The sequence below is a fragment of the Taudactylus pleione genome, unplaced genomic scaffold, assembly GCF_031769625.1.
Source record: "Taudactylus pleione unplaced genomic scaffold, aTauple2 ptg000397bl, whole genome shotgun sequence".
Taxonomy (NCBI): Eukaryota; Metazoa; Chordata; class Amphibia; order Anura; family Myobatrachidae; genus Taudactylus; species Taudactylus pleione.
In genome coordinates this window covers 5149932-5173520 of record NW_028284799.1, presented here as the reverse complement: position 1 = coordinate 5173520, position 23589 = coordinate 5149932, and the positions used below count along the sequence as shown (strand labels likewise).

The 23589-nt window shown below is 45.9% G+C and overlaps 1 protein-coding gene across 1 annotated transcript in view; it reads left to right on the top strand.

Annotated features, from left to right (window-relative positions):
* CA4 (carbonic anhydrase 4) overlaps nucleotides 1–23589 on the top strand; it is a 55125-nt gene that overhangs the window by 15625 nt on the left and 15911 nt on the right. The window contains exons 2-3 of the mRNA XM_088446320.1: nucleotides 17258–17302; nucleotides 21220–21387. Coding sequence (XP_088302446.1) covers nucleotides 17258–17302; nucleotides 21220–21387 — 213 coding nt within the window. The remainder of the gene's footprint in view (nucleotides 1–17257; nucleotides 17303–21219; nucleotides 21388–23589) is intronic.

Here is a 23589-nt window from a genome sequence, read left to right as displayed (position 1 = left end):
ATGGTGTCGGGCAAATATGTAAGTGGCACTTTGGTAATAGGCATTACAGTGTGTGGCATAATGTGTAATGGGCCTTATGGTGTATGGAATAATGTAAGTCACTATACCAGGGACGTCTGAGTAATGCACTGCCTTATAGAGGAGCAAGGACAAAATCCAGGTACGGGAAGGGAGGGGGCGCAAAATTGCTGCCTTGAACCGGGTGACAGATATCCTAGTTTCGGCCCTGCCCTTATACAGTGTCCCATGGCCTCAGTAGTGCCCTTATACAGTGTCAAATGGCCTCCAGTAATGCCCTTATACAGTGTCCCATGGCCTCCAGTAGTGCCCTTACACAGTGTCCCATGGCCTCCAGTAGTGCCCTTATACAGTGTCCCACTCCTCAGCTAATACGAGTTTTGTTGAAAGGAAAGTGTAATGCCCAATTGTTGTGGGTGAGCTGATGTACCTGCTTGTTAACCTTCAGTGGGAACTTCTCACTGATTTGGTTGTCTTCTGGATTTATTTCCTATGCCATATCAGAGAAGCAGGTGGTCCCGAATCCCAAAAGAATAGATTGCACAATTAATAAAATAAATGTCTGTATTATTAAACTGGATCTCTTTGACAGTTTCCGGTTTTCCGTAAGCTAAAAGTTAGTGATAACATACTGTATCACACAATATAACACAATATTATCAGAGGCGTCACTAGGGTTGGTGTCACCCGGTGTGGTAGCTCATGGTGTCACCCCCCATCCTTAGTACTGTTTTTGTACTATCACTAAATGCAATGGCAATAGTAATAAAATAAACAGCTAACAAAACTAACGTTATACCTTTAGAATACAATATCACAGGTAAAACATTATAATATTTACATAAGTGTTATGCAAACTAAACTCAATGCCTAAATTAGCCTCCAGAAGTGCCCTTATACAGTGTCCCATAGCCTCCAGTAGTGCCCTTATCAGGGCCGCAACTAGGGGGGGGCTAGAGGTGCACGTGCACCGGGAGGGGATTGCGGGGGGGTGAAAAAGCAGACTGCCATCTGAAAATGGCCGCCGCCAAAGAGGAGACTAATGCTAGAGGTCCTTACTGGACCTCTAGTGTCTGTCTCTTTCTTGGCGGCGGCCATTTTTGGATGGCCGTTTTCAGTAGATTCCATGCGGACTAGCCGTCCGCATGGACTCTGCTGAAAACGGCCATCAAAAAATGGCCGCCGCCAAGGAAGAGACAGATGCTAGAGGTCCTACTGGACCTCTAGTGTCTGTTAGCAGAGCGCAATGCACACAGCGTTCCCGGAAGTGCCGGGAACGCTGGCGCTGCAGGGAGAGGATGCTGAGAGCTGCATCTTCTCCCTTCAAACCCCCCTGGCAACGAGCATAAACCCCCCTGGCTGAGCATAAACCCCCATGGCAACGAGCATGGAACCCCATGGCAACGCGCATGGAAGGAACCCTATGGCAACGAGCATGGAACCCCATGGCAACGAGCATGGAACCCCATGGCAACAAGTATGAAACCCCCTGGCAATGAGCATAAATCCCCTGACAACAAGCATGAAACCCCCTGGCAATGAGCATGTAACCCCTGGCAACGAGCATGAAACCCCATGGCAACGAGCAAGTAATTTTAAAGTAATTAGAAGCATTACTGTGGGGCATAAAATGGTGTCGGGCAAATATGTAAGTGGCACTTTGGTAATAGGCATTACAGTGTGTGGCATAATGTGTAATGGGCCTTATGGTGTATGGAATAATGTAAGTCACTATACCAGGGACGTCTGAGTAATGCACTGCCTTATAGAGGAGCAAGGACAAAATCCAGGTACGGGAAGGGAGGGGGCGCAAAATTGCTGCCTTGAACCGGGTGACAGATATCCTAGTTTCGGCCCTGCCCTTATACAGTGTCCCATGGCCTCAGTAGTGCCCTTATACAGTGTCAAATGGCCTCCAGTAATGCCCTTATACAGTGTCCCATGGCCTCCAGTAGTGCTCTTATACAGTGTCCCATGGCCTCCAGTAGTGCCCTTACACAGTGTCCCATGGCCTCCAGTAGTGCCCTTATACAGTGTCCCACTCCTCAGCTAATACGAGTTTTGTTGAAAGGAAAGTGTAATGCCCAATTGTTGTGGGTGAGCTGATGTACCTGCTTGTTAACCTTCAGTGGGAACTTCTCACTGATTTGGTTGTCTTCTGGATTTATTTCCTATGCCATATCAGAGAAGCAGGTGGTCCCGAATCCCAAAAGAATAGATTGCACAATTAATAAAATAAATGTCTGTATTATTAAACTGGATCTCTTTGACAGTTTCCGGTTTTCCGTAAGCTAAAAGTTAGTGATAACATACTGTATCACACAATATAACACAATATTATCAGAGGCGTCACTAGGGTTGGTGTCACCCGGTGTGGTAGCTCATGGTGTCACCCCCCATCCTTAGTACTGTTTTTGTACTATCACTAAATGCAATGGCAATAGTAATAAAATAAACAGCTAACAAAACTAACGTTATACCTTTAGAATACAATATCACAGGTAATACATTATAATATTTACATAAGTGTTATGCAAACTAAACTCAATGCCTAAATTAGCCTCCAGAAGTGCCCTTATGCAGTGTCCCATAGCCTCCAGTAGTGCCCTTATACAGTGTCCAATGGCCTCAGTAGTGCCCTTATACAGTGTCACATGGCCTCCAGTAATGCCCTTATACAGTGTCCCAAGGCCTCCAGTAGTGCTCTTATACAGTGTCCCATAGCCTCCAATAATGCCCTTATACAGTGTCCCATGGCCTCAGTAGTACCCTTATACAGTGTCCCATAGCCTCCAGTAGTGCCCTTATACAGTGTCCCATAGCCTCAGTAGTGCCCTTATACAGTGTCACATGGCCTCCAGTAATGCCCTTATACAGTGTCCCATGGCCTCCAGTAGTGCCCTTACACAGTGTCCCATGGCCTCCAGTAGTGCCCTTATACAGTGTCCCATAGCCTCAGTAGTGCCCTACAGTGTCCCATAGCCTCCAGTAATGCCCTTATACAGTGTCCCATAGCCTCCAGTAGTGCCCTTATACAGTGTCCCATAGCCTCCAGTAGTGCCCTTATACAGTGTCCCATGGCCTCCAGTAGTGCCCTTATACAGTGTCCCATGGCCTCCAGTAGTGCCCTTATACAGTGTCCCATGGCCTCCAGTAGTGCCCTTACACAGTGTCCCATGGCCTCCAGTAGTGCCCTTATACAGTGTCCCACTCCTCAGCTAATACGAGTTTTGTTGAAAGGAAAGTGTAATGCCCAATTGTTGTGGGTGAGCTGATGTACCTGCTTGTTAACCTTCAGTGGGAACTTCTCACTGATTTGGTTGTCTTCTGGATTTATTTCCTATGCCATATCAGAGAAGCAGGTGGTCCCGAATCCCAAAAGAATAGATTGCACAATTAATAAAATAAATGTCTGTATTATTAAACTGGATCTCTTTGACAGTTTCCGGTTTTCCTTAAGCTAAAAGTTAGTGATAACATACTGTATCACACAATATAACACAATATTATCAGAGGCGTCACTAGGGTTGGTGTCACCCGGTGTGGTAGCTCATGGTGTCACCCCCCATCCTTAGTACTGTTTTTGTACTATCACTAAATGCAATGGCAATAGTAATAAAATAAACAGCTAACAAAACTAACGTTATACCTTTAGAATACAATATCACAGGTAAAACATTATAATATTTACATAAGTGTTATGCAAACTAAACTCAATGCCTAAATTAGCCTCCAGAAGTGCCCTTATACAGTGTCCCATAGCCTCCAGTAGTGCCCTTATCAGGGCCGCAACTAGGGGGGGGCTAGAGGTGCACGTGCACCGGGAGGGGATTGCGGGGGGGTGAAAAAGCAGACTGCCATCTGAAAATGGCCGCCGCCAAAGAGGAGACTAATGCTAGAGGTCCTTACTGGACCTCTAGTGTCTGTCTCTTTCTTGGCGGCGGCCATTTTTGGATGGCCGTTTTCAGTAGATTCCATGCGGACTAGCCGTCCGCATGGACTCTGCTGAAAACGGCCATCAAAAAATGGCCGCCGCCAAGGAAGAGACAGATGCTAGAGGTCCTACTGGACCTCTAGTGTCTGTTAGCAGAGCGCAATGCACACAGCGTTCCCGGAAGTGCCGGGAACGCTGGCGCTGCAGGGAGAGGATGCTGAGAGCTGCATCTTCTCCCTTCAAACCCCCCTGGCAACGAGCATAAACCCCCCTGGCTGAGCATAAACCCCCATGGCAATGAGCATGGAACCCCATGGCAACGCGCATGGAAGGAACCCTATGGCAACGAGCATGGAACCCCATGGCAACGAGCATGGAACCCCATGGCAACAAGTATGAAACCCCCTGGCAATGAGCATAAATCCCCTGACAACAAGCATGAAACCCCCTGGCAATGAGCATGTAACCCCTGGCAACGAGCATGAAACCCCATGGCAACGAGCAAGTAATTTTAAAGTAATTAGAAGCATTACTGTGGGGCATAAAATGGTGTCGGGCAAATATGTAAGTGGCACTTTGGTAATAGGCATTACAGTGTGTGGCATAATGTGTAATGGGCCTTATGGTGTATGGAATAATGTAAGTCACTATACCAGGGACGTCTGAGTAATGCACTGCCTTATAGAGGAGCAAGGACAAAATCCAGGTACGGGAAGGGAGGGGGCGCAAAATTGCTGCCTTGAACCGGGTGACAGATATCCTAGTTTCGGCCCTGCCCTTATACAGTGTCCCATGGCCTCAGTAGTGCCCTTATACAGTGTCAAATGGCCTCCAGTAATGCCCTTATACAGTGTCCCATGGCCTCCAGTAGTGCCCTTACACAGTGTCCCATGGCCTCCAGTAGTGCCCTTATACAGTGTCCCACTCCTCAGCTAATACGAGTTTTGTTGAAAGGAAAGTGTAATGCCCAATTGTTGTGGGTGAGCTGATGTACCTGCTTGTTAACCTTCAGTGGGAACTTCTCACTGATTTGGTTGTCTTCTGGATTTATTTCCTATGCCATATCAGAGAAGCAGGTGGTCCCGAATCCCAAAAGAATAGATTGCACAATTAATAAAATAAATGTCTGTATTATTAAACTGGATCTCTTTGACAGTTTCCGGTTTTCCGTAAGCTAAAAGTTAGTGATAACATACTGTATCACACAATATAACACAATATTATCAGAGGCGTCACTAGGGTTGGTGTCACCCGGTGTGGTAGCTCATGGTGTCACCCCCCATCCTTAGTACTGTTTTTGTACTATCACTAAATGCAATGGCAATAGTAATAAAATAAACAGCTAACAAAACTAACGTTATACCTTTAGAATACAATATCACAGGTAAAACATTATAATATTTACATAAGTGTTATGCAAACTAAACTCAATGCCTAAATTAGCCTCCAGAAGTGCCCTTATACAGTGTCCCATAGCCTCCAGTAGTGCCCTTATACAGTGTCCCATGGCCTCAGTAGTGCCCTTATACAGTGTCACATGGCCTCCAGTAATGCCCTTATACAGTGTCCCATGGCCTCCAGTAGTGCTCTTATACAGTGTCCCATAGCCTCCAATAATGCCCTTATACAGTGTCCCATGGCCTCAGTAGTACCCTTATACAGTGTCCCATAGCCTCAGTAGTGCCCTTATACAGTGTCCCATAGCCTCAGTAGTGCCCTTATACAGTGTCCCATGGCCTACAGTAATGCCCTTATACAGTGTCCCATGGCCTCCAGTAGTGCCCTTACACAGTGTCCCATGGCCTCCAGTAGTGCCCTTATACAGTGTCCCATAGCCTCAGTAGTGCCCTACAGTGTCCCATAGCCTCCAGTAATGCCCTTATACAGTGTCCCATAGCCTCCAGTAATGCCCTTATACAGTGTCCCATGGCCTCCAGTAGTGCCCTTATACAGTGTCCCATGGCCTCCAGTAGTGCCCTTATACAGTGTCCCATAGCCTCCAGTAGTGCCCTTATACAGTGTCCCATGGCCTCCAGTAGTGCCCTTACACAGTGTCCCATGGCCTCAAGTAGTGCCCTTATACAGTGTCCCATAGCCTCAGTAGTGCCCTTATACAGTGTTCCATAGCCTCCAGTAATGCCCTTATACAGTGTCCCATAGCCTCCAGTAGTGCCCTTATACAGTGTCCCATAGCCTCCAGTAGTGCCCTTATACAGTGTCGCATGGCCTCAGTAGTGCCCTTATACAGTGTCACATAGCCTCCAGTAATGCCTTATACAGTGTCCCATGGCCTCAGTAGTGCCCTTATACAGTGTCACATAGCCTCCAGTAATGCCCTTATACAGTGTCCCATAGCCTCCAGTAATGCCCTTATATTGTGTCCCATGGCCCCCAGTAGTGCCCTTATACAGTGTCCCATAGCCTCCAGTAATGCCCTTATATTGTGTCCCATTGCCTCAGTAGTGCCCTTATACAGTGTCCCATAGCCTCCAGTAGTGCCCTTATACAGTGTCCCATGGCCTCCAGTAGTGCCCTTATACAGTGTCCCATGGCCTCAGTAGTGCCCTTATACAGTGTCACATAGCCTCCAGTAATGCCCTTATACAGTGTCCTGTGGCCTCAGTAGTGCCCTTATACAGTGTCCCATAGCCTCCAGTAATGCCCTTATATTGTGTCCCATGGCCTCAGTAGTGCCCTTATACAGTGTCCCATAGCCTCCAGTAATGCCTTTATATTGTGTCCCATGGCCTCAGTAGTGCCCTTATACAGTGTCCCAGCATGGAACTCCATTGGTGGCCCAGCCCCCAGTAATCCCCCTTATACTGTGCCCCCCGTGCAGTGACTCAGTACTTACCTCTGGGTGTGTCCGGGCCGGGTGGGGTGCGCACTGTGCACTTGACTCCTGGCTGGCTTCTTCTTTTTTCACACGCAGCGCGCTCAGGTCCGTAGTCCCTCCTCCTTCTCCAGCAGGCTGAGCGGCTCCCAGAAGGACAAGCGGAGCCGGTGTGCGCGATGACGTCATCGCGGCCGGCGTCCAGAACCACACACAGGCACAGAGAGATCCTCTGTGCCTGTGTGTGGCTCTGGACGCCGGCCGCGGTGAAAGAATATCTGTGCAGTGCAGCTCACCCCGCCAGGCAGACCAGAGGATCAGCAGCCAGGACGGACATCACGCGGCGCGGCATATCTGCACAGTGATGTGTCTCCAGCAGCATGGTTGGCGGTGGTGCCTGGGGTGTGCGGCCCGCGGGTGTTACGTGCTGCTCTTCTTGGTGTCACCCCCTTGTGACGCCGCTGAATTTTATATATTTATGCATCTCGTAAACATATATATCACATTAGTGATAAACGGAATTTGTTATCTCCGGTTACTAATTTATTTAAAGTTTTCCCCGCTATATAGTGGTGATACTAATAATACCACAATAATGCAACAATGGCATCTATTAAGTATTTTGTCACCTATTAAGTATTTTAAACATCCAACTTAAGTGACTGGGGATAAGTGACTGGGGTTAACTATTACTTTCAAGTATCAATAAATATGAATACCACTTTAAATAGATACACTCAGTCTAATCCCATTACACTTCCATGGCCAGGCTGTTGGCGGTGCACTTATGAAAACTAATCTTGCTAGTTGATTTAATATGTTTTGGCTAGAATACACTCTTTGCTTTTCGGTTAACAGCTGAATCCTGTTATAGTGGCTATGTACTGTAAGTGGGAGCCCTGCATTAGCTACTCATATAAGAGCAGTTACGATATAAGCTTCACCTGTCCTATGCTGACGTAAATATCCTATGCTATAAAGTATCGCTCAATAGGTTCATGAGCTAAAGAGCCAATCACAGTATTTCAAGCAATGCTTTCTGTGCAGAGATGATGTCTGTATTCAATCTAACTCTGTCAGTACATTTGGTCAGTCATTATAGGAGTGCCCAGGGACAGAATGGGGATCCAAACCAGCCCTGACATCGGCGTGGCCTCACTGAAGTGGGCATGGCCTTGCCGCACACGGGTGTGGTTCTGCTACACGGGGGCATGGCCTCACTGCACGTCCCCATCTCTCAGTATTCCAGCCGAGCAGTGCGCCGGGAGGCGTAGCTGCTCAGCCAGGGTTTCAGTCCGGACTAGCTCATCAGCCATCGGCCCTTCTGACATTTGCCAAACCGGCCCTTAGAGTGCGTATCTAGGGTGTAGAGATGTGTTAACAGGATTGCACAGACCTGTTCCAGATGATAGCTGGGTTCACTATTGTCCTCACTTTATGTGCTGCCCACAGTCTACTCTTCTCCGGCAGCCTACAATCAGCTGGGCACTGAAAACTCCTCCTTAGAGCCTGTCTCTCTTCTGCTGCAGCCACATCTCCAGGTCCACCTTGATGGCTGTCAATCGCCGGGAAAGGCTGTCTTTTCTCTGCAACAGCCGCGCCTCTGGCTCTACCCAGCTTAAGGGAGCCATGCCTCAGAATTGCTCTCACACTGCAGGGCACCAAGAGGGAGGCAGGCACCTGCAACACAACCTCTGCCTCTGTGGGCCGCCTCATTAACAGTGTCGCCTGGCACACAGCTGCTGGTTCCTGTTAGGAGCAATTTACCAGTGCCAGTGTCCTTCTCTCCGAATGTTACCTCCCACTCACCCTGACCAGCTGCTGCTCACTTCTCAATGTCACTTGCCTGACCCAGGTCATGTGATCTGCTCCTGACCTCTTGAGTCTGTCTGTGTAATGACAATCATGCGCTGTAGTGTGATGCACAGTGTCAGACATAATAATACCTCGCATAGCGGGGTATTACAAAAGCACTTCAACATACTGTACACATAGTTTGTATAGGAATGGGATTGAAATACTGACGGCTGTTCAGTCGTCGGTTCAAATCCCAACTGCAGAAGCCAGACAGGAGGAGATCCCGACTGGGGCTGGTAAGTATCTTAACCCTCCCCTCTCCCTCCCCTAACCCTTCCTTGGTGGTGCCTAACCCTAAAACTCCCAGGGTGGTGTCTAACCCTAAGTCCTCCCGGGAGTGCCTAAACCTAACCCCCTCTTCCCACACCCTGGTTGCTTTCCCATCCAGGGCCCCTCTCTTCCTTTCTTGCCCCTCTCTTCCCGGCGGCTGGCAGCCAACTGATGCGGCTGGCCGGCCAACAGAGCATTAGTAGACTCTGGGCACTAGAGTGTGCCTGGAGTCTACTGCAATGGCCATTTTTCTGGCTTTTTTTAACTCCCCTCCACAGCCTAGCCCTCCCCAGGGGGTGCCTAACCCTAAGTCCCCAGGGGGAGCCTAAATCTAACACCCCCCCACCATGCGGCTAAAAGCTAAAACGCCCGGACTTACTTTGTTCGGGTCGGCGTCCTACTGCATTTTGGGGTCGGGATTAAGATAGGCGTCGATATTTCAACGCCTATATTAAGTCCCGTGTCGGGCATTCGCAGTTGGGATTTAGACTGGGGGCATCCTGGTCACCGGTCTAAAAATGACATCATGTTTGTATATAGTGACACATGTCAGCACAGTGCACACATTCTCCCCTTTCTGGTTTGATTTGATTTAGAGTTCTCTTCTGTTCATTCACTTTACATTTTGATAATCGATAAAAATAAACTATTAGCACTTCTGTTTTTGAAACATTCTTACTTTGCAGCATTTTTTCCACAACTGTCTAAAACTTTTGCACAGTACTGAGTGGCGTAACTACTGCTCCCGCAGCCCCCGCAGCCCCCGCAGCCCCCGCGGTGGCTTGGAGGTGCTGGGTAGCTTGGGGGCGACGGGGGCAGTAGTAGTAACTACAGAGGGTGCAGGCCATCTGCCGGGCACCCGCTGAGTGTGTTACCAGCGGGCGCCCGGCTCCTATGCAAACCCCCAGCGGCAGCCGGAGGACGGAGCTCCCTCCGTCTTCCGGGTCCCGCAGAGCACTATGGGAGTGACGTAATGACGTCACTCCCATAGTGCCGAGGAGCGGACGCCGGGGACGGAGCTCAGGAGTGAGCTCCGTCTTCCGGGTCCCGCAGAGTACTATGGGAGTGATGTAATGACGTCACTCCCATAGTGCCGAGGAGCGGACGCCGGGGTATGGACGGCAGCAGCACTGGAGCGGGGATAAAGGTAAGTGTTTGTGTTTTTTTCTTTTGTGTGTGTGTTTGTTTGTGGGCGCACGGAGGGGGGGAGCAACTACAGGCGGCTAACTACAGGCGGCTAACTACAGGGGGCTAACTACAGGCGGCTAACTACAGGGGGCTAACTACAGGGGGCTAACTACTAGAAGGGGCACTACAGGGGGCTAACTACTAGAAGGGGCACTACAGGGGGCTAACTACTAGAAGGGGCACTATAGGGGGCCCTGCATAATGGGCACTACTACAGGAGGCACTACTTTAATGGGCACTACTACAGGGGGACCTGCATAATGGGCACTACTACAGGGGGCCCTGCATAATGGACACTACTACAGGGGGCATTGCATAAGGGGCACTACTACAGGGGGGATTGCATAAGGGGCACTACTACAGGGGGCATTGCATAAGGGGCACTACTACAGGGGGCATTGCATAATGGGCACTACTACAGGGGACACTGCATAAGGGGCACTACTACAGGGGGCATTGCATAAGGGGCACTACTACAGGGGGCATTGCATAAGGGGCACTAGTATAGGGGGCATTGCATTTTGGGGCACAACTACAGGGGGCACTGTATAAGGGGCACTAATTTGATACACAGTTTACAGGTTATAAACTATGTTCCCAATAATCTGGTTCTACACGGACATAAAAACTGTGCAACCTGTCTTGAGCTGAGGTGACGGACTGGCAGGAGCAGAAAGGAGGGTTGGTGAAGTAGATCTGTCAGGGTGGGATGTAATGGGCATTACTGTTTGGCATAATGTGTAAGGGGCATTACTGTGTGGCATAATGTGTTGTATGTGGCATAATCTGTTGTATGTGGCATTACAGTGTGGCATAATGTGAAATAGGGGCATTACAGCATGGCATAAATTTGTTATAAGCACATTACTGTATGTCATTATGTGTTATATGTAGCATTATTGTGTGGGATGTGTAAGGGGCATTGCTGTGTGGCAAAATGTGTTGTAAGGGGCTCTCCGGTGTAGCATAATGTGTTGTAAGGGGCATTCCGGTGTGGCACACTCTGTTATAAGTGGCATTACTTAGTGTGTCATAATGTGTAAGGCACATTGCTGTATCATGTAACCACACACCTTAAACGTAGTCTTTGGGTGTGTTTGATCTTTGGGTGGGGGGGGGGCGCCTGAAACTTTTTTGGCATGGGGGAGCAAAATTTATAGTTACGCCACTGACAGTACTGTATATATATATATATATATATATATATATATATATACATATACACACACACTACAAGTCCTGAGATCATGGTTAGACTTTAAAAGAGAAGTGCATTTCTAGGCATACTGCTTAATGTAAACAATACCCCTAAGGGTATCACATATACTAAAGACAATCACAAACAATATACTCTAATGATTCATTTAAGTCATGAATGAGATTGCATCAAGCAGTATTATTGTATAAAAACATTTCATCTACCACTTTAAGGCCACAAATAACAGCGATAACAAATGTGGCAAAAATGTGGACCTTGATAAACCTTATATAATTATCCAGAAACTGCTGACTAACTAATTTGCTATGCACCTGTGGTAGGGAAATTAAAGTGTATACTCCAATAGGGGGGGGGCTAGGGTAGTGTTAATTATGAAACATGCTCTTATGAAATAGCGCACTATATGAATAATAATAAGAAATTTTAAAATATAATTTGATTGGCTGCGATGAAGATATATTCTAACCTTTTGCACTACACATGTGCATATTGTACCCACAATGTTGTTTTAGCTCATATTATGAATGCTGGTATCATCTGCGTTCCAAATGCAAGCTATGCTATTGGGATTGCCTGCACTGCTGTTCCAGTTCAAACAATAGTTTATCATAATATTTTACTGTATTCACTCACTTTAAAAAATCCCTATCCACAAAACATTTCTGGGTTAGGAGAATAATAACATTGTAATTTGTAAATGAGTGCTTAACTAACACAGAATGAATTAAGCTCAAGAACAATATCCGTTTTCATGGTAAAGAAGATTTGTGCTACTTCTGGAAGAAATAAATCAGGTTCCTTTTCTATAACAAACTGTTGAGTACTTGCCAGGATATAGTGTTTCAAGCTTAACTTTTTGTAAATAGTCTATTTTAGAATGCGAGAAGCTGGAAAGAGATAAGCACTTTCCTGCTGCTTGCTGTAAGCTTAAACAAAACACATCCACACACTGAGAATAGGAGATCTGTGCTCTCCCACAGATGAGTCTGTAAATTAAGAAGTGCTATATTTGAATAGTAGGGAAGTGGTCCTGCAAAATTGCTCTGTCAATGTCAAATGTGCTGCATTTGCCATCAAAACATAAAGGGTACACTTTATTAGGCACCTCTCTCGAGGTAAGATCCCCCACCCGCTTTGCCGCTAGAACATCCTGAATTATTAATACAATAGGTTCAACATGGTGCTCAAAATATTCCTTAGCTATTTTGCTCTATGCTGACATTATAGCATCACGCACATTTGTTGGCTGCACATTGATGCTGCAAATCTTCTGTTCCACATCTTTCAAGATATCTCAAAAAGACTGAACTCTGAAAATCGTGAAGGATGTAGGCCTAAGATGGTTAGCAATCTGTTCCTAGTCCCCCCCCCCCCCAACTTACTCAGAGAAAAGGATTTAATGTAAGTACAAAACTCCTCTTATTAGGATAAATGGACCAATGACTTGGGCCAGCGTGATGTGATAGGCCAGCCCTGCGCAACAGGGAGGTGCCAGGCTGAAGTGGCGCTACAGCCTTTTCCATTTGCCAGACACCCACCGAGATTTTGTTACCAGCAGGCACTTGGCGGCTCCTTTCCTGCAGCTGGAGGCTGGAGCTCACTCCTGAGCCCCACCTTCCGGCTCCAGCAGTGCTGAACACAAGGAGCTGTCGGACATGGGCGTGCACAGGAGTGGGGCTTCAGGTAAGTACAGTGCTGCGTGTCTGTGTGGCACTATGTGTAAGGGGCACTTCTACTGTGGGCATTATGTGTAAGGGACACTACTATTGTGGGCATTATGTTTAAGGGGCACTACTGTGGACATTATGTGTATAAGGAGCATTACTGGGTGCATCATGTGTATAAGGGACACTACACTGTGGCAATTTTTGTAACAGGCACTACTACTGTAGACATTATTTGTATAAGGGGGAATAATACTGTGGGCATTATGTGTAAGGGGCACTACTACTGTGGGCATTATGTGTAAGGGGCACTACTGTGTGGTATTATGTGTATAAGGGGCACTACTACTGTGGTATTATGTGTATTTGGACCTAACTACTGTGTGGCATTATGTGAATAAGGGGCACTACTGTGTGTCGTAACCTGAATAAGGGGCACTACTGTGTGTTGTAACGTGAATAAGGGATATTACTATATGGTGTAATGTGAATCAGGGACACTATGTGGAGTGTAATAAGATTTCGCTAGTGTGTGGCATAATTTGATTTGGGAGTGATGTGGGGGTTGTTTGGCCATGCCCCTTCCTTGTGAGACCACACCCTTTGGTGCACGAGCTGTACCTTTATAATAAATGAGAGGGAGGCCGCGAATGTATAGTTTGCAGGGGGGGCGCCGAACAACATGCCACTAGCCCTGCCAATGACCTTCCATCTATTGTTTAACTCTTGATAGCCAATGATTAGCAGCTTTGATGTATAGCTAAAGAGTAATTTAATTTGCCCAAAATACACCATCTGCATTCAATACCATCTTATTACACTATCAATGTATACATCCACAGCACATTAATACGTGTATAATTCCATACTAAAAAATGAATTATATTTCTCAGCATTAGACCCCTAAATACAACTGATTGCAAGAACCTTAACTGCCAGTCTTTGACCATTGAAAATGCTTGTAGGTATGGAATTTATTCTTCATGTGCTTGGAAATATTTATCCACAACATTTCAGAATGGTATTATTCACTTATTTTTGTTTAGGGGTTTTCTTCAAGCTATTTGTTTTATTTTTTAAACAGCAATATACAGTATTTAATTTTTTTTATAATTAGGAAAATAATGAGGAACAAAATTTATTTAAAGCATGTCCTTGCTATCGATAGCTTCTTAGGTTCCATATTTATCTCTTGTGTCTATTGATGTGGTTTGTATTTGTATGAGCAGTTCTTTGTTACTCAATTGTGAATTTGTTAATAGTTGCATTCAGCATTGACACTTACCATTATGGTTAAGGGTTGCTGCCTCTGCATATCCATTCAGTGATTAACACCAGCATATGAGAATATGCACAGACACAGCTTCTAGAGGACTGCATCAGCTGCAGCCCTTAGAAGCATGCTGTGGCGTAATTAGGGTATTCGGAGCCCAGGGCAGATTTGAAAAAGGAGCCCCCCCACACACACATACAAAAATGGGCGTGGTCAGAAGGGGCGTGGTCACTGAAAAATGGGGCGTGTCGACATGATACACCCCTTTCTTGGCACTGGGAACATTTCTTTCCATTTGCACCTTATACAGTCCCCCCTATACAATGCCCCCAGTAGTGGTCCCTCTTATGCAGGCCCCCAGTAGTGCCCCTTATACAGTACCCCCAGTAGTGGTCCCCCGTATGCAGCCCCCGATTAGTTCCCCTTATACAGTGCCCCCAGTAGTGATCTCCCATATGCTGCCCCCCAGTATTGATCCCCATATGCAGTGCCCTTTATACAGTGCCCCCAGGAGTGATCCCCTCTTATGCAGGCCCCCAGTAGTGCCCCTTATGCAGGCCCCCAGTAGTTATCCCCCCTATGCAGTGCCCCCTGTAGTGGTTCTCTCTTTTCAGTGCCCGTGTAGTGGTTCTCCCTTTTCAGTGCCCCCTGTAGTGGTTCTCCCTTTTCAGTGCCCCCTGTAGTGGTCCCCCCTGTGCAGTGCCCCCTGTAGTAGTCCCCAGTAGTGGTCTCCCCCCAATGCAGTGCCCCCAGTAGTAGTCCCCACTGTGGTCCCCCCCAATGCAGTGCCCCCAGTAGTATCCCCCCCAGTAGTAGCCCCCCCAATGCAGTGCCCCCAGTAGTATCCCCCCCTGTATTAGTCCCCAGTAGTGGTCCCCCCCAATGCAGTGCCCCCAGTAGTATCCCCCCCAGTAGTAGTCCCCAGTAGTGGTCCCCTCCAGTAGTATCCCCCAAGTAGTAGTCCCCAGTAGTGGTCTCCCCCAATGCAGTTCCACCAGTAGTATCCCCCCAGTAGTAGTCCCCAGTAGTGGTCCCCCCCAGTAGTATCCACCCCAGTGGTAGTCCCCAGTAGTGGTCCCCCCCAGTAGTATCCCCCCCAGTAGTAGTCCCCAGTAGTGGTCTCCTCCCAATGCAGTGCCCCCAGTAGTATCCCCCCAGTAGTAGCCCCCCCAATGCAGTGCCCCCAGTAGTATCCCCCCTGTATTAGTCCCCAGTAGTGGTCCCCCCCAATGCGGTCCCCCCCAATGCAGTGCCCCCAGTAGTATCCCCCCCAGTAGTAGTCCCCAGTAGTGGTCTCCCCCCCAATGCAGTGCCCCCAGTAGTAGTTCCCCCCCCGATAAATACAGACAGAAATTAAACAATAAATAAAAGAAGAAAGAAAAAAATCTTACCTGAATCCACGCTCCCGCTGCAGTCCGCACGTCAGTCCTCCCGGGCTGGCGTGCTCAGCATTATGGGAGAGACGTCATGAGGTCATGACGTCTCTCCCATTACCCACTGCAGGAGCCGGCAGGGAGCTGGCTCTTGCAGTGGGCGCTGTGGCTGCAGCAGTCAATGAGAGTCTATCTGACTTTAATTGGCTGCTGTTTAACACACATCGCTGCCAGCACTGGCGGTGATGTGTGTGCAGCAGCAGCAGCCAATGAGAGTCTGTCTGACTCTCATTGGCTGCTGATTCACACACACATCGCGGCCGCTCGGCGGTGATGTGTGTGCAGTAGCAGCAGCAGCCAATGAGAGTCGTCTGACTCTCATTGGCTGCTGGTTAACACACACATTGCCGCCAGTGCTGGCAGCGATGTGTGTGTCAGCACAGCCTGATCCCACCTGCCACCCTCCTCCTGGCGCTATTGGGCTAGCGCTCAGGGGGAGGGAAGGGGCTCGGCTGTGCAGCATAGGACCGGCGCTGGGAAGCCTAGCGCCGGTCCTGTGTAAATGTGTAGCACTGACCACACTCACTGCGGTCGGCGCTACACTGGCTAACTAGGGCGGGCCGGTACCACACACACACACCCCCGCGCTGGCGGTCCCACGGTGCCCAGGGCACGTGCCCTGCTCGTCCTGCCCTAGTTACGCCACTGGTAAGCTTGCCAATGGAACAATGGGAGTGGCTTCACATAGACAGCTTTGCTAATACCACAGGCACAGGGGGACGAGTTTTCTTCCCCTGACACTGCCAGTCTGGTGTCTGATTATCAGAGAGATCTTCCTATGTCAAGCCGATGAGTGAAATTAACTCCACATACACACTGGGGGTGGCTTACAGGGGTGAGAGAGGTCATTGGGGTTGTGGATGGATTTTACTGGGGGTCCTGCAGACCTAGGTAAAATCCGCCACTGACTACATTACAGTAAATTAGTTTTAGGAATGCATGACTCATCGCACTAGCAATGCGATGCATTCCGCAGGTGATCGCATGCATGCCGGTGTTGGTAATGCCGGTATGCATGACTATCCTCGCAAAGGACCGCTTTGTCAGTATGAGCAGCCCTTTGCGATGGAGGGACTTCCGGGTCTATGACCCAGAAGCCCCTCCGACGTCCTTCTGTTCATGCGCAAAGGACGCACACGCCACGGGGGGTGCTGGGAGGGATCTGATTGGATCCCTCTATCGACGCTCTCCCGATAGAAGCCCATAGGCTCCTATGGGTAACGTCATCAGGCAGATAGCGTTACCCACCGCAAACAAGTCCTGGTGTACATCGCACTCCGGGGCTTGGTGCATATGAGAAATACGGTCAAACCCTCATTTTCGGGGTTTGACTACATTTTTCCTTTTGATGCATCTCACCCTAGATCTTTTAACAATCATTGGGAACAGCATATTTACATTTTTTTTTCATTTTTAGTCAGTAACCACTGCTTTCCTATTTCCTTGTCTTAAGAGAGAAAAAGTAATGTAATACACTAAAAGCCATTGGCTATTCTTTTACTCATACTTTCCATGTATTTTAAAAGCCATTATTCTATAACAGATCTGTCATTTTTCTTCTCTTTCAGACTGGTGCTATGAAATTCAAAAAGCAAGCAATCAAGTTTGTAAAGGTAAACAACTGTGACTTATGTTTAAGTGCAATGTTAGGTTAAGATTATTAATAAAGCAAGCTAGGGCTGTACTGCATTATCTGTGTGGAGTTTGTATTTTCACCTTATATTTGTGTGGGTGTCCGCCAGGTGCACCATTTTCCTCCAACAGTCTACAAACATGCTGATAGCTTAACTAGCTTAAATGGGGCATGACTAAAATTTCTCTATAAAAGCATCCTTTAAAATGTTGGTGCTACATAAAATATTATAATAATGTTAATCATAATAATACTAATAATAACATATATAGTAAAAACTCCTTTGCATTAAAGACTACACTTTACCATGGCGAGTTAATTTGAAAATATAAGTGATTGCAGTTGCAGATATATGTTGCACGCATTTGGTATGGGATCCCGGCTGCCGCATGACCGGCAGTTCAATTCCCGGCTGCGGCAGCCCAACAAAAGAGCAGAGCCCGGCAGCGGAAGCCCAACAGCACTGGAAATCCTGATCGTCCCTAAGGTAAGTATAAACTAACCTAACCAACCCCCATAACCCTAACCCTCCTTAGGGGTGCCTAACCTTAACCTCCCCCCCAAGTGCCTAACCCTAACCACCACACTCTAAGTGTCTAACCCTAACCCCCCTTTCCCCGCTGCCTAAACCCCGGGGGGTGCCTAACCCTAAGTCCCCCCGGGGGTGCCTAACCCTAACCCTCCCTCCCCCTAGCCTAACCCTAACCCTCCCGGGGGGGTGCCTAACCCTAATTCCCCCCCGGGTTCCCTAAACCTAACCCTCCCCCCGCGCGCGGCTGTCCGCTCGCAGCGCCCGGCATCTCTTCGATCGGGATGCCGGGCGTCTGACTCCCGGTGTCGGGAAAATGACAGGCGTCTAGATTTTAGACACCTGTCATTTAACCCTAGGCGGGATAGAGGATTCGGGAAGCCGGAGGTCGGGATTGCGGCCGCCGGCTTCTTAAACGTATCCCCGTTGCACTCCAATAACACGTTACAGCTGTAAGCACATATAAGGATACTAACATGAATCACAGTGAAGGATATTCTAAAAAAATAAAATAAAAAAAGTGCAAAAATTACTTAAAATTTTTAGTTTTGTTTGTTAAAACAACAACTAAAATGAAGAAAAAAATTCAGCTTGTTTTACTTTACTCTAGAGACACATATAAACGATCTAAATTGGTATGATACAAATCACATCCTGCACACAAATCATATCTATCCAAGAGTCACCGAACCATGAAAATTACAAACTTTTAATGCAATCACTATGTAGGTCGTAATAATTAGGAAATATTTGTTTAATATAAAAGTATACCAAAACATATCATAAACCAGGCACAAAATGGGGCTCATTTAATATGGAAATGCAAATATGAAAGTGCATTAGCTGCAATATTGAGCGGTTATGTTCTTCTTACAAATAGTAGTAACTTCAGTTTTACCATATGTGCATATCTTAGTGTATCATTTTCTGCATGGTCTATAACATTAATTGTATTTCTGTGTGTGACTTATTTAAAATAATGCCAGCTTCTATATTAACAAAAATAATTTTTGCTTTTAAACTTATTTCTCCTCTATTAATAACAACATGGAAAAGACACCTTCCACGCAAATATTATTTTATACAGCCTCATTACTTTTCCCAGAATGAGTCAGTAATATAATGAATTTTGATGAAAAGTTGAGAATCATCATTTATAGGAACCATTTATCTCTACTTTACTACTTACTGTTTTATTATATTACTATTTAACTATAGAATTTATTTTAATAATTGATCCTTCCATATGTACAGTATCAGTTGTATGATATTAAGCTTGCTGTACACTCGCTGCTCAGTCTTAGTACTATTAATGGAAATGACTATACTGTACATTATATGTTTAATACCCACATAAAACATCCATCACTAAAGTAAGGAACAATAAAGTAATATCCTGTGCTGACAGTACTCAGTATACGGCAACTGGTATTCAATAAAATAAGAGCTAGAGAATAAATTCAATATAGATAGTTGCATAATTCTATAATTATACCTATAGCAACACATATTAAAAAATATATCAGAATGCAATTTGTCAAAATGTAATGTACCGTGGCATACAAAGATTTATATTATTGCATAGCTATATATATAGATAAAATCAAATGTCCTAACTGACTGACTGACTGACTCATCAACGCCCCTTCCAAACTCCTGGACCTAGAAACATGTAATTCAGGGAGTATATGCCGTCCATGACGTAGGCACCCATTAAGCAGGGATTTTTCGAAATTCTAATTCTAAGGGGGTGAAAAGGCTAAAATGTTTCCTCCCCCTTTGCAATGTCCTGACTGACTGACTCATCAATGCTCATCGCAAACCCAAGGACCTAGAAACATGAATTTTGGGGAGTATATTCCTCCCATGGTGTAAGCACGCACTAAGCAGGGCTTTTTTGAAATTCAACCCCTTAAGGGGATGAAAAGTGGTAAAATGTTTGCTCTCAGCCGAGGCGATTGGGTGACAAAGTAACATGTCCCAAGTGGTGTGGGACTGTAAGCTCATTGTCTGGGTGGAGTGGCGACTCCAGAGGTGGGGCTGCAGCACAGTACAATTATCAATTAGGGGAGCCACACCAACTGCCAGTGATGTTTGGCAGCAGTTGGGGTGACAGTTGGTGTTACTCCTCTTTTGTGAATATTGGGCTGTGTTGCAGCCGCACCTCTGCAGTTGTCACTGCTAAGGATTGAACACTAGGTTTCTCCATATGGACACTTCACTTGCTTTGTATTTGGATTTTTCATTTTCTCGATCATGGCAATTCAGTTTTTGAACGTTAAAGGGGAGTTGGTGCCTCACACAGTTGCCCCCATCACAGTATATGGAGCCTGCCTGTTCTGGTCCCTCTCCTATCTCATGTAAGACAATCAGCTAATGGCTAGGAAAGTTCGGGAACTAATTGTGAGGCACATGGTGGACAACTGGGAGGAGTTCTCCATCATATCCCCTGACAGCAAGAGGGACAACTACACCAGCTCCGCTGAGTACCTCCTTGACATGTCCCAACCAACATAACTTTGTACAAATGTGTTTCTGTTTTTTTTGCTATTAATGCCAGGGTCTGCCTATGAGCTCAGCTGCCTTATGGGTAAAACATTGTCCTTTTTCACACTAGATATGGTTTGGAAAGTTGGATTCACAGCCTACAACTTATACAGTTGAAAATCCCACCAATATGTACAGCCTAATATCATATTTAGTGCAATATTTTACTACCTTTATTTGTTTCACCCCAAATTATGTTTTATCTTCATACTGTCAAGTGATCTGCAGCCACTGCAGGAACTCCTGCGAGTCATCTCGTATTTTTAAAGGTAAAATCAAGCTACATAAATTCCCAAGTCTGTGATCATGATGGACTGTTGTGTGCAGAGACCGAAATGACAGCAGAGTCAGATGCTACAGGAAGCATAACATATAACATATGATAATCATTTTTTAAGATACAAGTGACATTAGTATATGTCATCATCATCAACATTTACTTTTAAGGCATCACAAGTCTCTGCAGCGCTGGACGTTCAGTATAATATGTCTCAAGTGAATAACATAAATAGTGAGTTCTGGTGCAATCATTTGGAAAACCTTGTGCCTTATATGGAAAATCTCATTCCTACAGTAAATGATTAAATACTGAATATTAGAAGTTCCCTTGTATTTCTGTAACCTGTATAAAAGCACCCAGCTTACAGCCTCATGCTTAAATATCACCTCTGGAATATCTAATATCCACATAATTTACAGTATAATATATATTATCCCATGTATTTCATATTTTCCGGTTTATATAAAGGATATCTGAAGAACTATTTCTAACTCAATTCCATAAGATGCATTCTTGTCCCTCTTGTGTTTCTCGTTCATAGCACCAAGAGAATGGAAAGATATAAAAACGACGTACTGTGGAGGAGAAAAACAGTCACCAATCAACATTGTAACGCACAATGCCCATTTTAAGCCAGAACTGACCAAATTTTCTTTTGAAGGATATGATAAGGCAAATACCTATAAATTACAAAATAATGGTCATTCCGGTAAGTTTCATGCTAAAATTATTAAATTATATAGCACATGCTCATTAGCAGACTCCAATTCCTTCTGCCAGTCACAGAACAGTAATACACGTTCCGAATCATAGGGCCTGTATTTTACATTAATAAGAATAATCTCTGCCAATTTAAGTGGGTGATTTAACAAACATTGAAGAGAGATAAAGTGGAGATAGATAAAGTTCCAACCAATCAGCTTCTTACTGTCATTTTACAAGCTGTGTTTGAAATTTGACAGCTAGAAGTAGGTTCGTTGGTACTTTATCTCTCTCCACTTTATCTTTCTTTAAGCTTTGATAAATCTCCCCCTGTGAGTCATGATTACGTTGTTATTAGAAACACTTGCCTCCTCCCTGTTGCCTCCTTATCTATATGGAGAGAAGAGGCTTTTGTGGCCCCTGGCAAAGGTGCCTCTCAATCCTGCTCAGCTGGGTGGAGATGTCAGCAACACATAGTAAATTGTAACTGGAGATCACTTTCGACATCTTGACTGTACCAACAAAAACTTTACATATTTGTGAGTAGGGAACTAAAATATCCTTTTTTGGAATAAAATAAAGCTTTCATTAATGTTGTGATCAGGAACTGTGGGACTGTTTTATAAAGGGGCAGTTTTATTATAATGCTCTTGTAAAATTCAGGATTGTCTTACTCCCCATACAAACTGGTTTAGCCCCCACTTTTGTTGGGAGGTGAGAGTAGCAAAATTGGATTGAGACATATAGTTATAAAATCCCAAGTTTTTTGAGGTTTACAGAGACCGCTTGTAATAAACTCCTTTATATACTGTGTAAAGCTGATAAGGAGCATCACACATTTTTTCTAAACTTTATTTTCCTAAGTGCTTGAGAAATATAAGTTGCTGATCTACATTTCTGCTCTTTATGGTTGAAAAATAACACATCATGTGGATTTACAACAAAACCAATCGAGCTTTTCACAGCTCCTGCACAGCTGATTCAGCTGTGTCCCTCTAATTATAGCAGAACTTGCCACTGCAGTACCTAGCCCTCATAACTGTCCCACTACATGTCATACCACTTTCCACCAAAGTCCAGGGTCTAACCCGGTATTTGGAACAGACCACTTTTACACCACGGTGACGATCCGAGTTATAACCCGGATCGGCGCCGTTCACACTGCACATGGGTGGAGTGCCAGCACTAGGAGATTACATCATCTCCTTGCGCCGGAATGCAGCTCTCCCCATGTTGTAAATGGGACTCGGGTCAGATCACTCAGGTTACCTGTTTACAATGCAGGTCAACCAGGTCGTTTCCATGTAAAACCCTGCTAGGTACACAGGAAGGATTGCCAAGTGACTGGACCCGAGTGGAGCCATTTCCTTTGACAAAAATCCCGGGTTGTTGCGTGTTCATGTGCAATTACCAGGGATTTTCAAATCAGTGGAAAAGGGGTCTCAGCTGGACTATAGCTTCTTTATACCATCTCAAACACCATCAAAAACAATGCTTTTTGATCAATAAGAGTGAATAAATGATTGTTGGGGCTGATTCAGAGACGGACGCTGGACCGTTTCGGTCTCTGTTGACCAATGTTTTTTTACTATGCCAGAGCCACAGTGCGCATGTGGTGCGATACTGCTGCGGTTCCGGACACATTGTGGGGGAAGACACAACCTGATTGACAGGCTGCAGCCATTCGGGGGAGGAGATGGAGACCGTTGCACAAAATGGAGGTGTGCCGCCTCCGTTTTGTGGGAGTGCCAAGGCCCGTGCATGTGCCTTCCAATGCAGATTTACTGGCCTCGACTGCAGACATGTGGCAGCCATTCTGAGTAACCTTAGGGTTACTCAGATGGCCGATGCCTGCCCAAAGGTCTCGATGGTGTTCCGATACTACATCTTCGGACGCAGCAGTGCATCACCACAGCCTGCAGTGGGCGCTCTTTTTACACAAGCTGCTTTTGCATATTTTGAATAAATGCTATGTACAAAGAAGTAGTGGCGGTGCCAATAGCACACATCTCAGAATCAGGCCTGTTATTCACATCCATTGCATGTCATGTAGCTTTGTTCATATTGTTCATGATGCTTCATCTCTTCAGCCTATTGCAAGATGGAACATGAGCTCTGCTTGCAATATTTCATCGCCAGTCACGTCCTAGCTCGTTTTTTCAAGTATATATGCCGCTTATGGGGATTGATGATCCAAATTTTTTAAGAG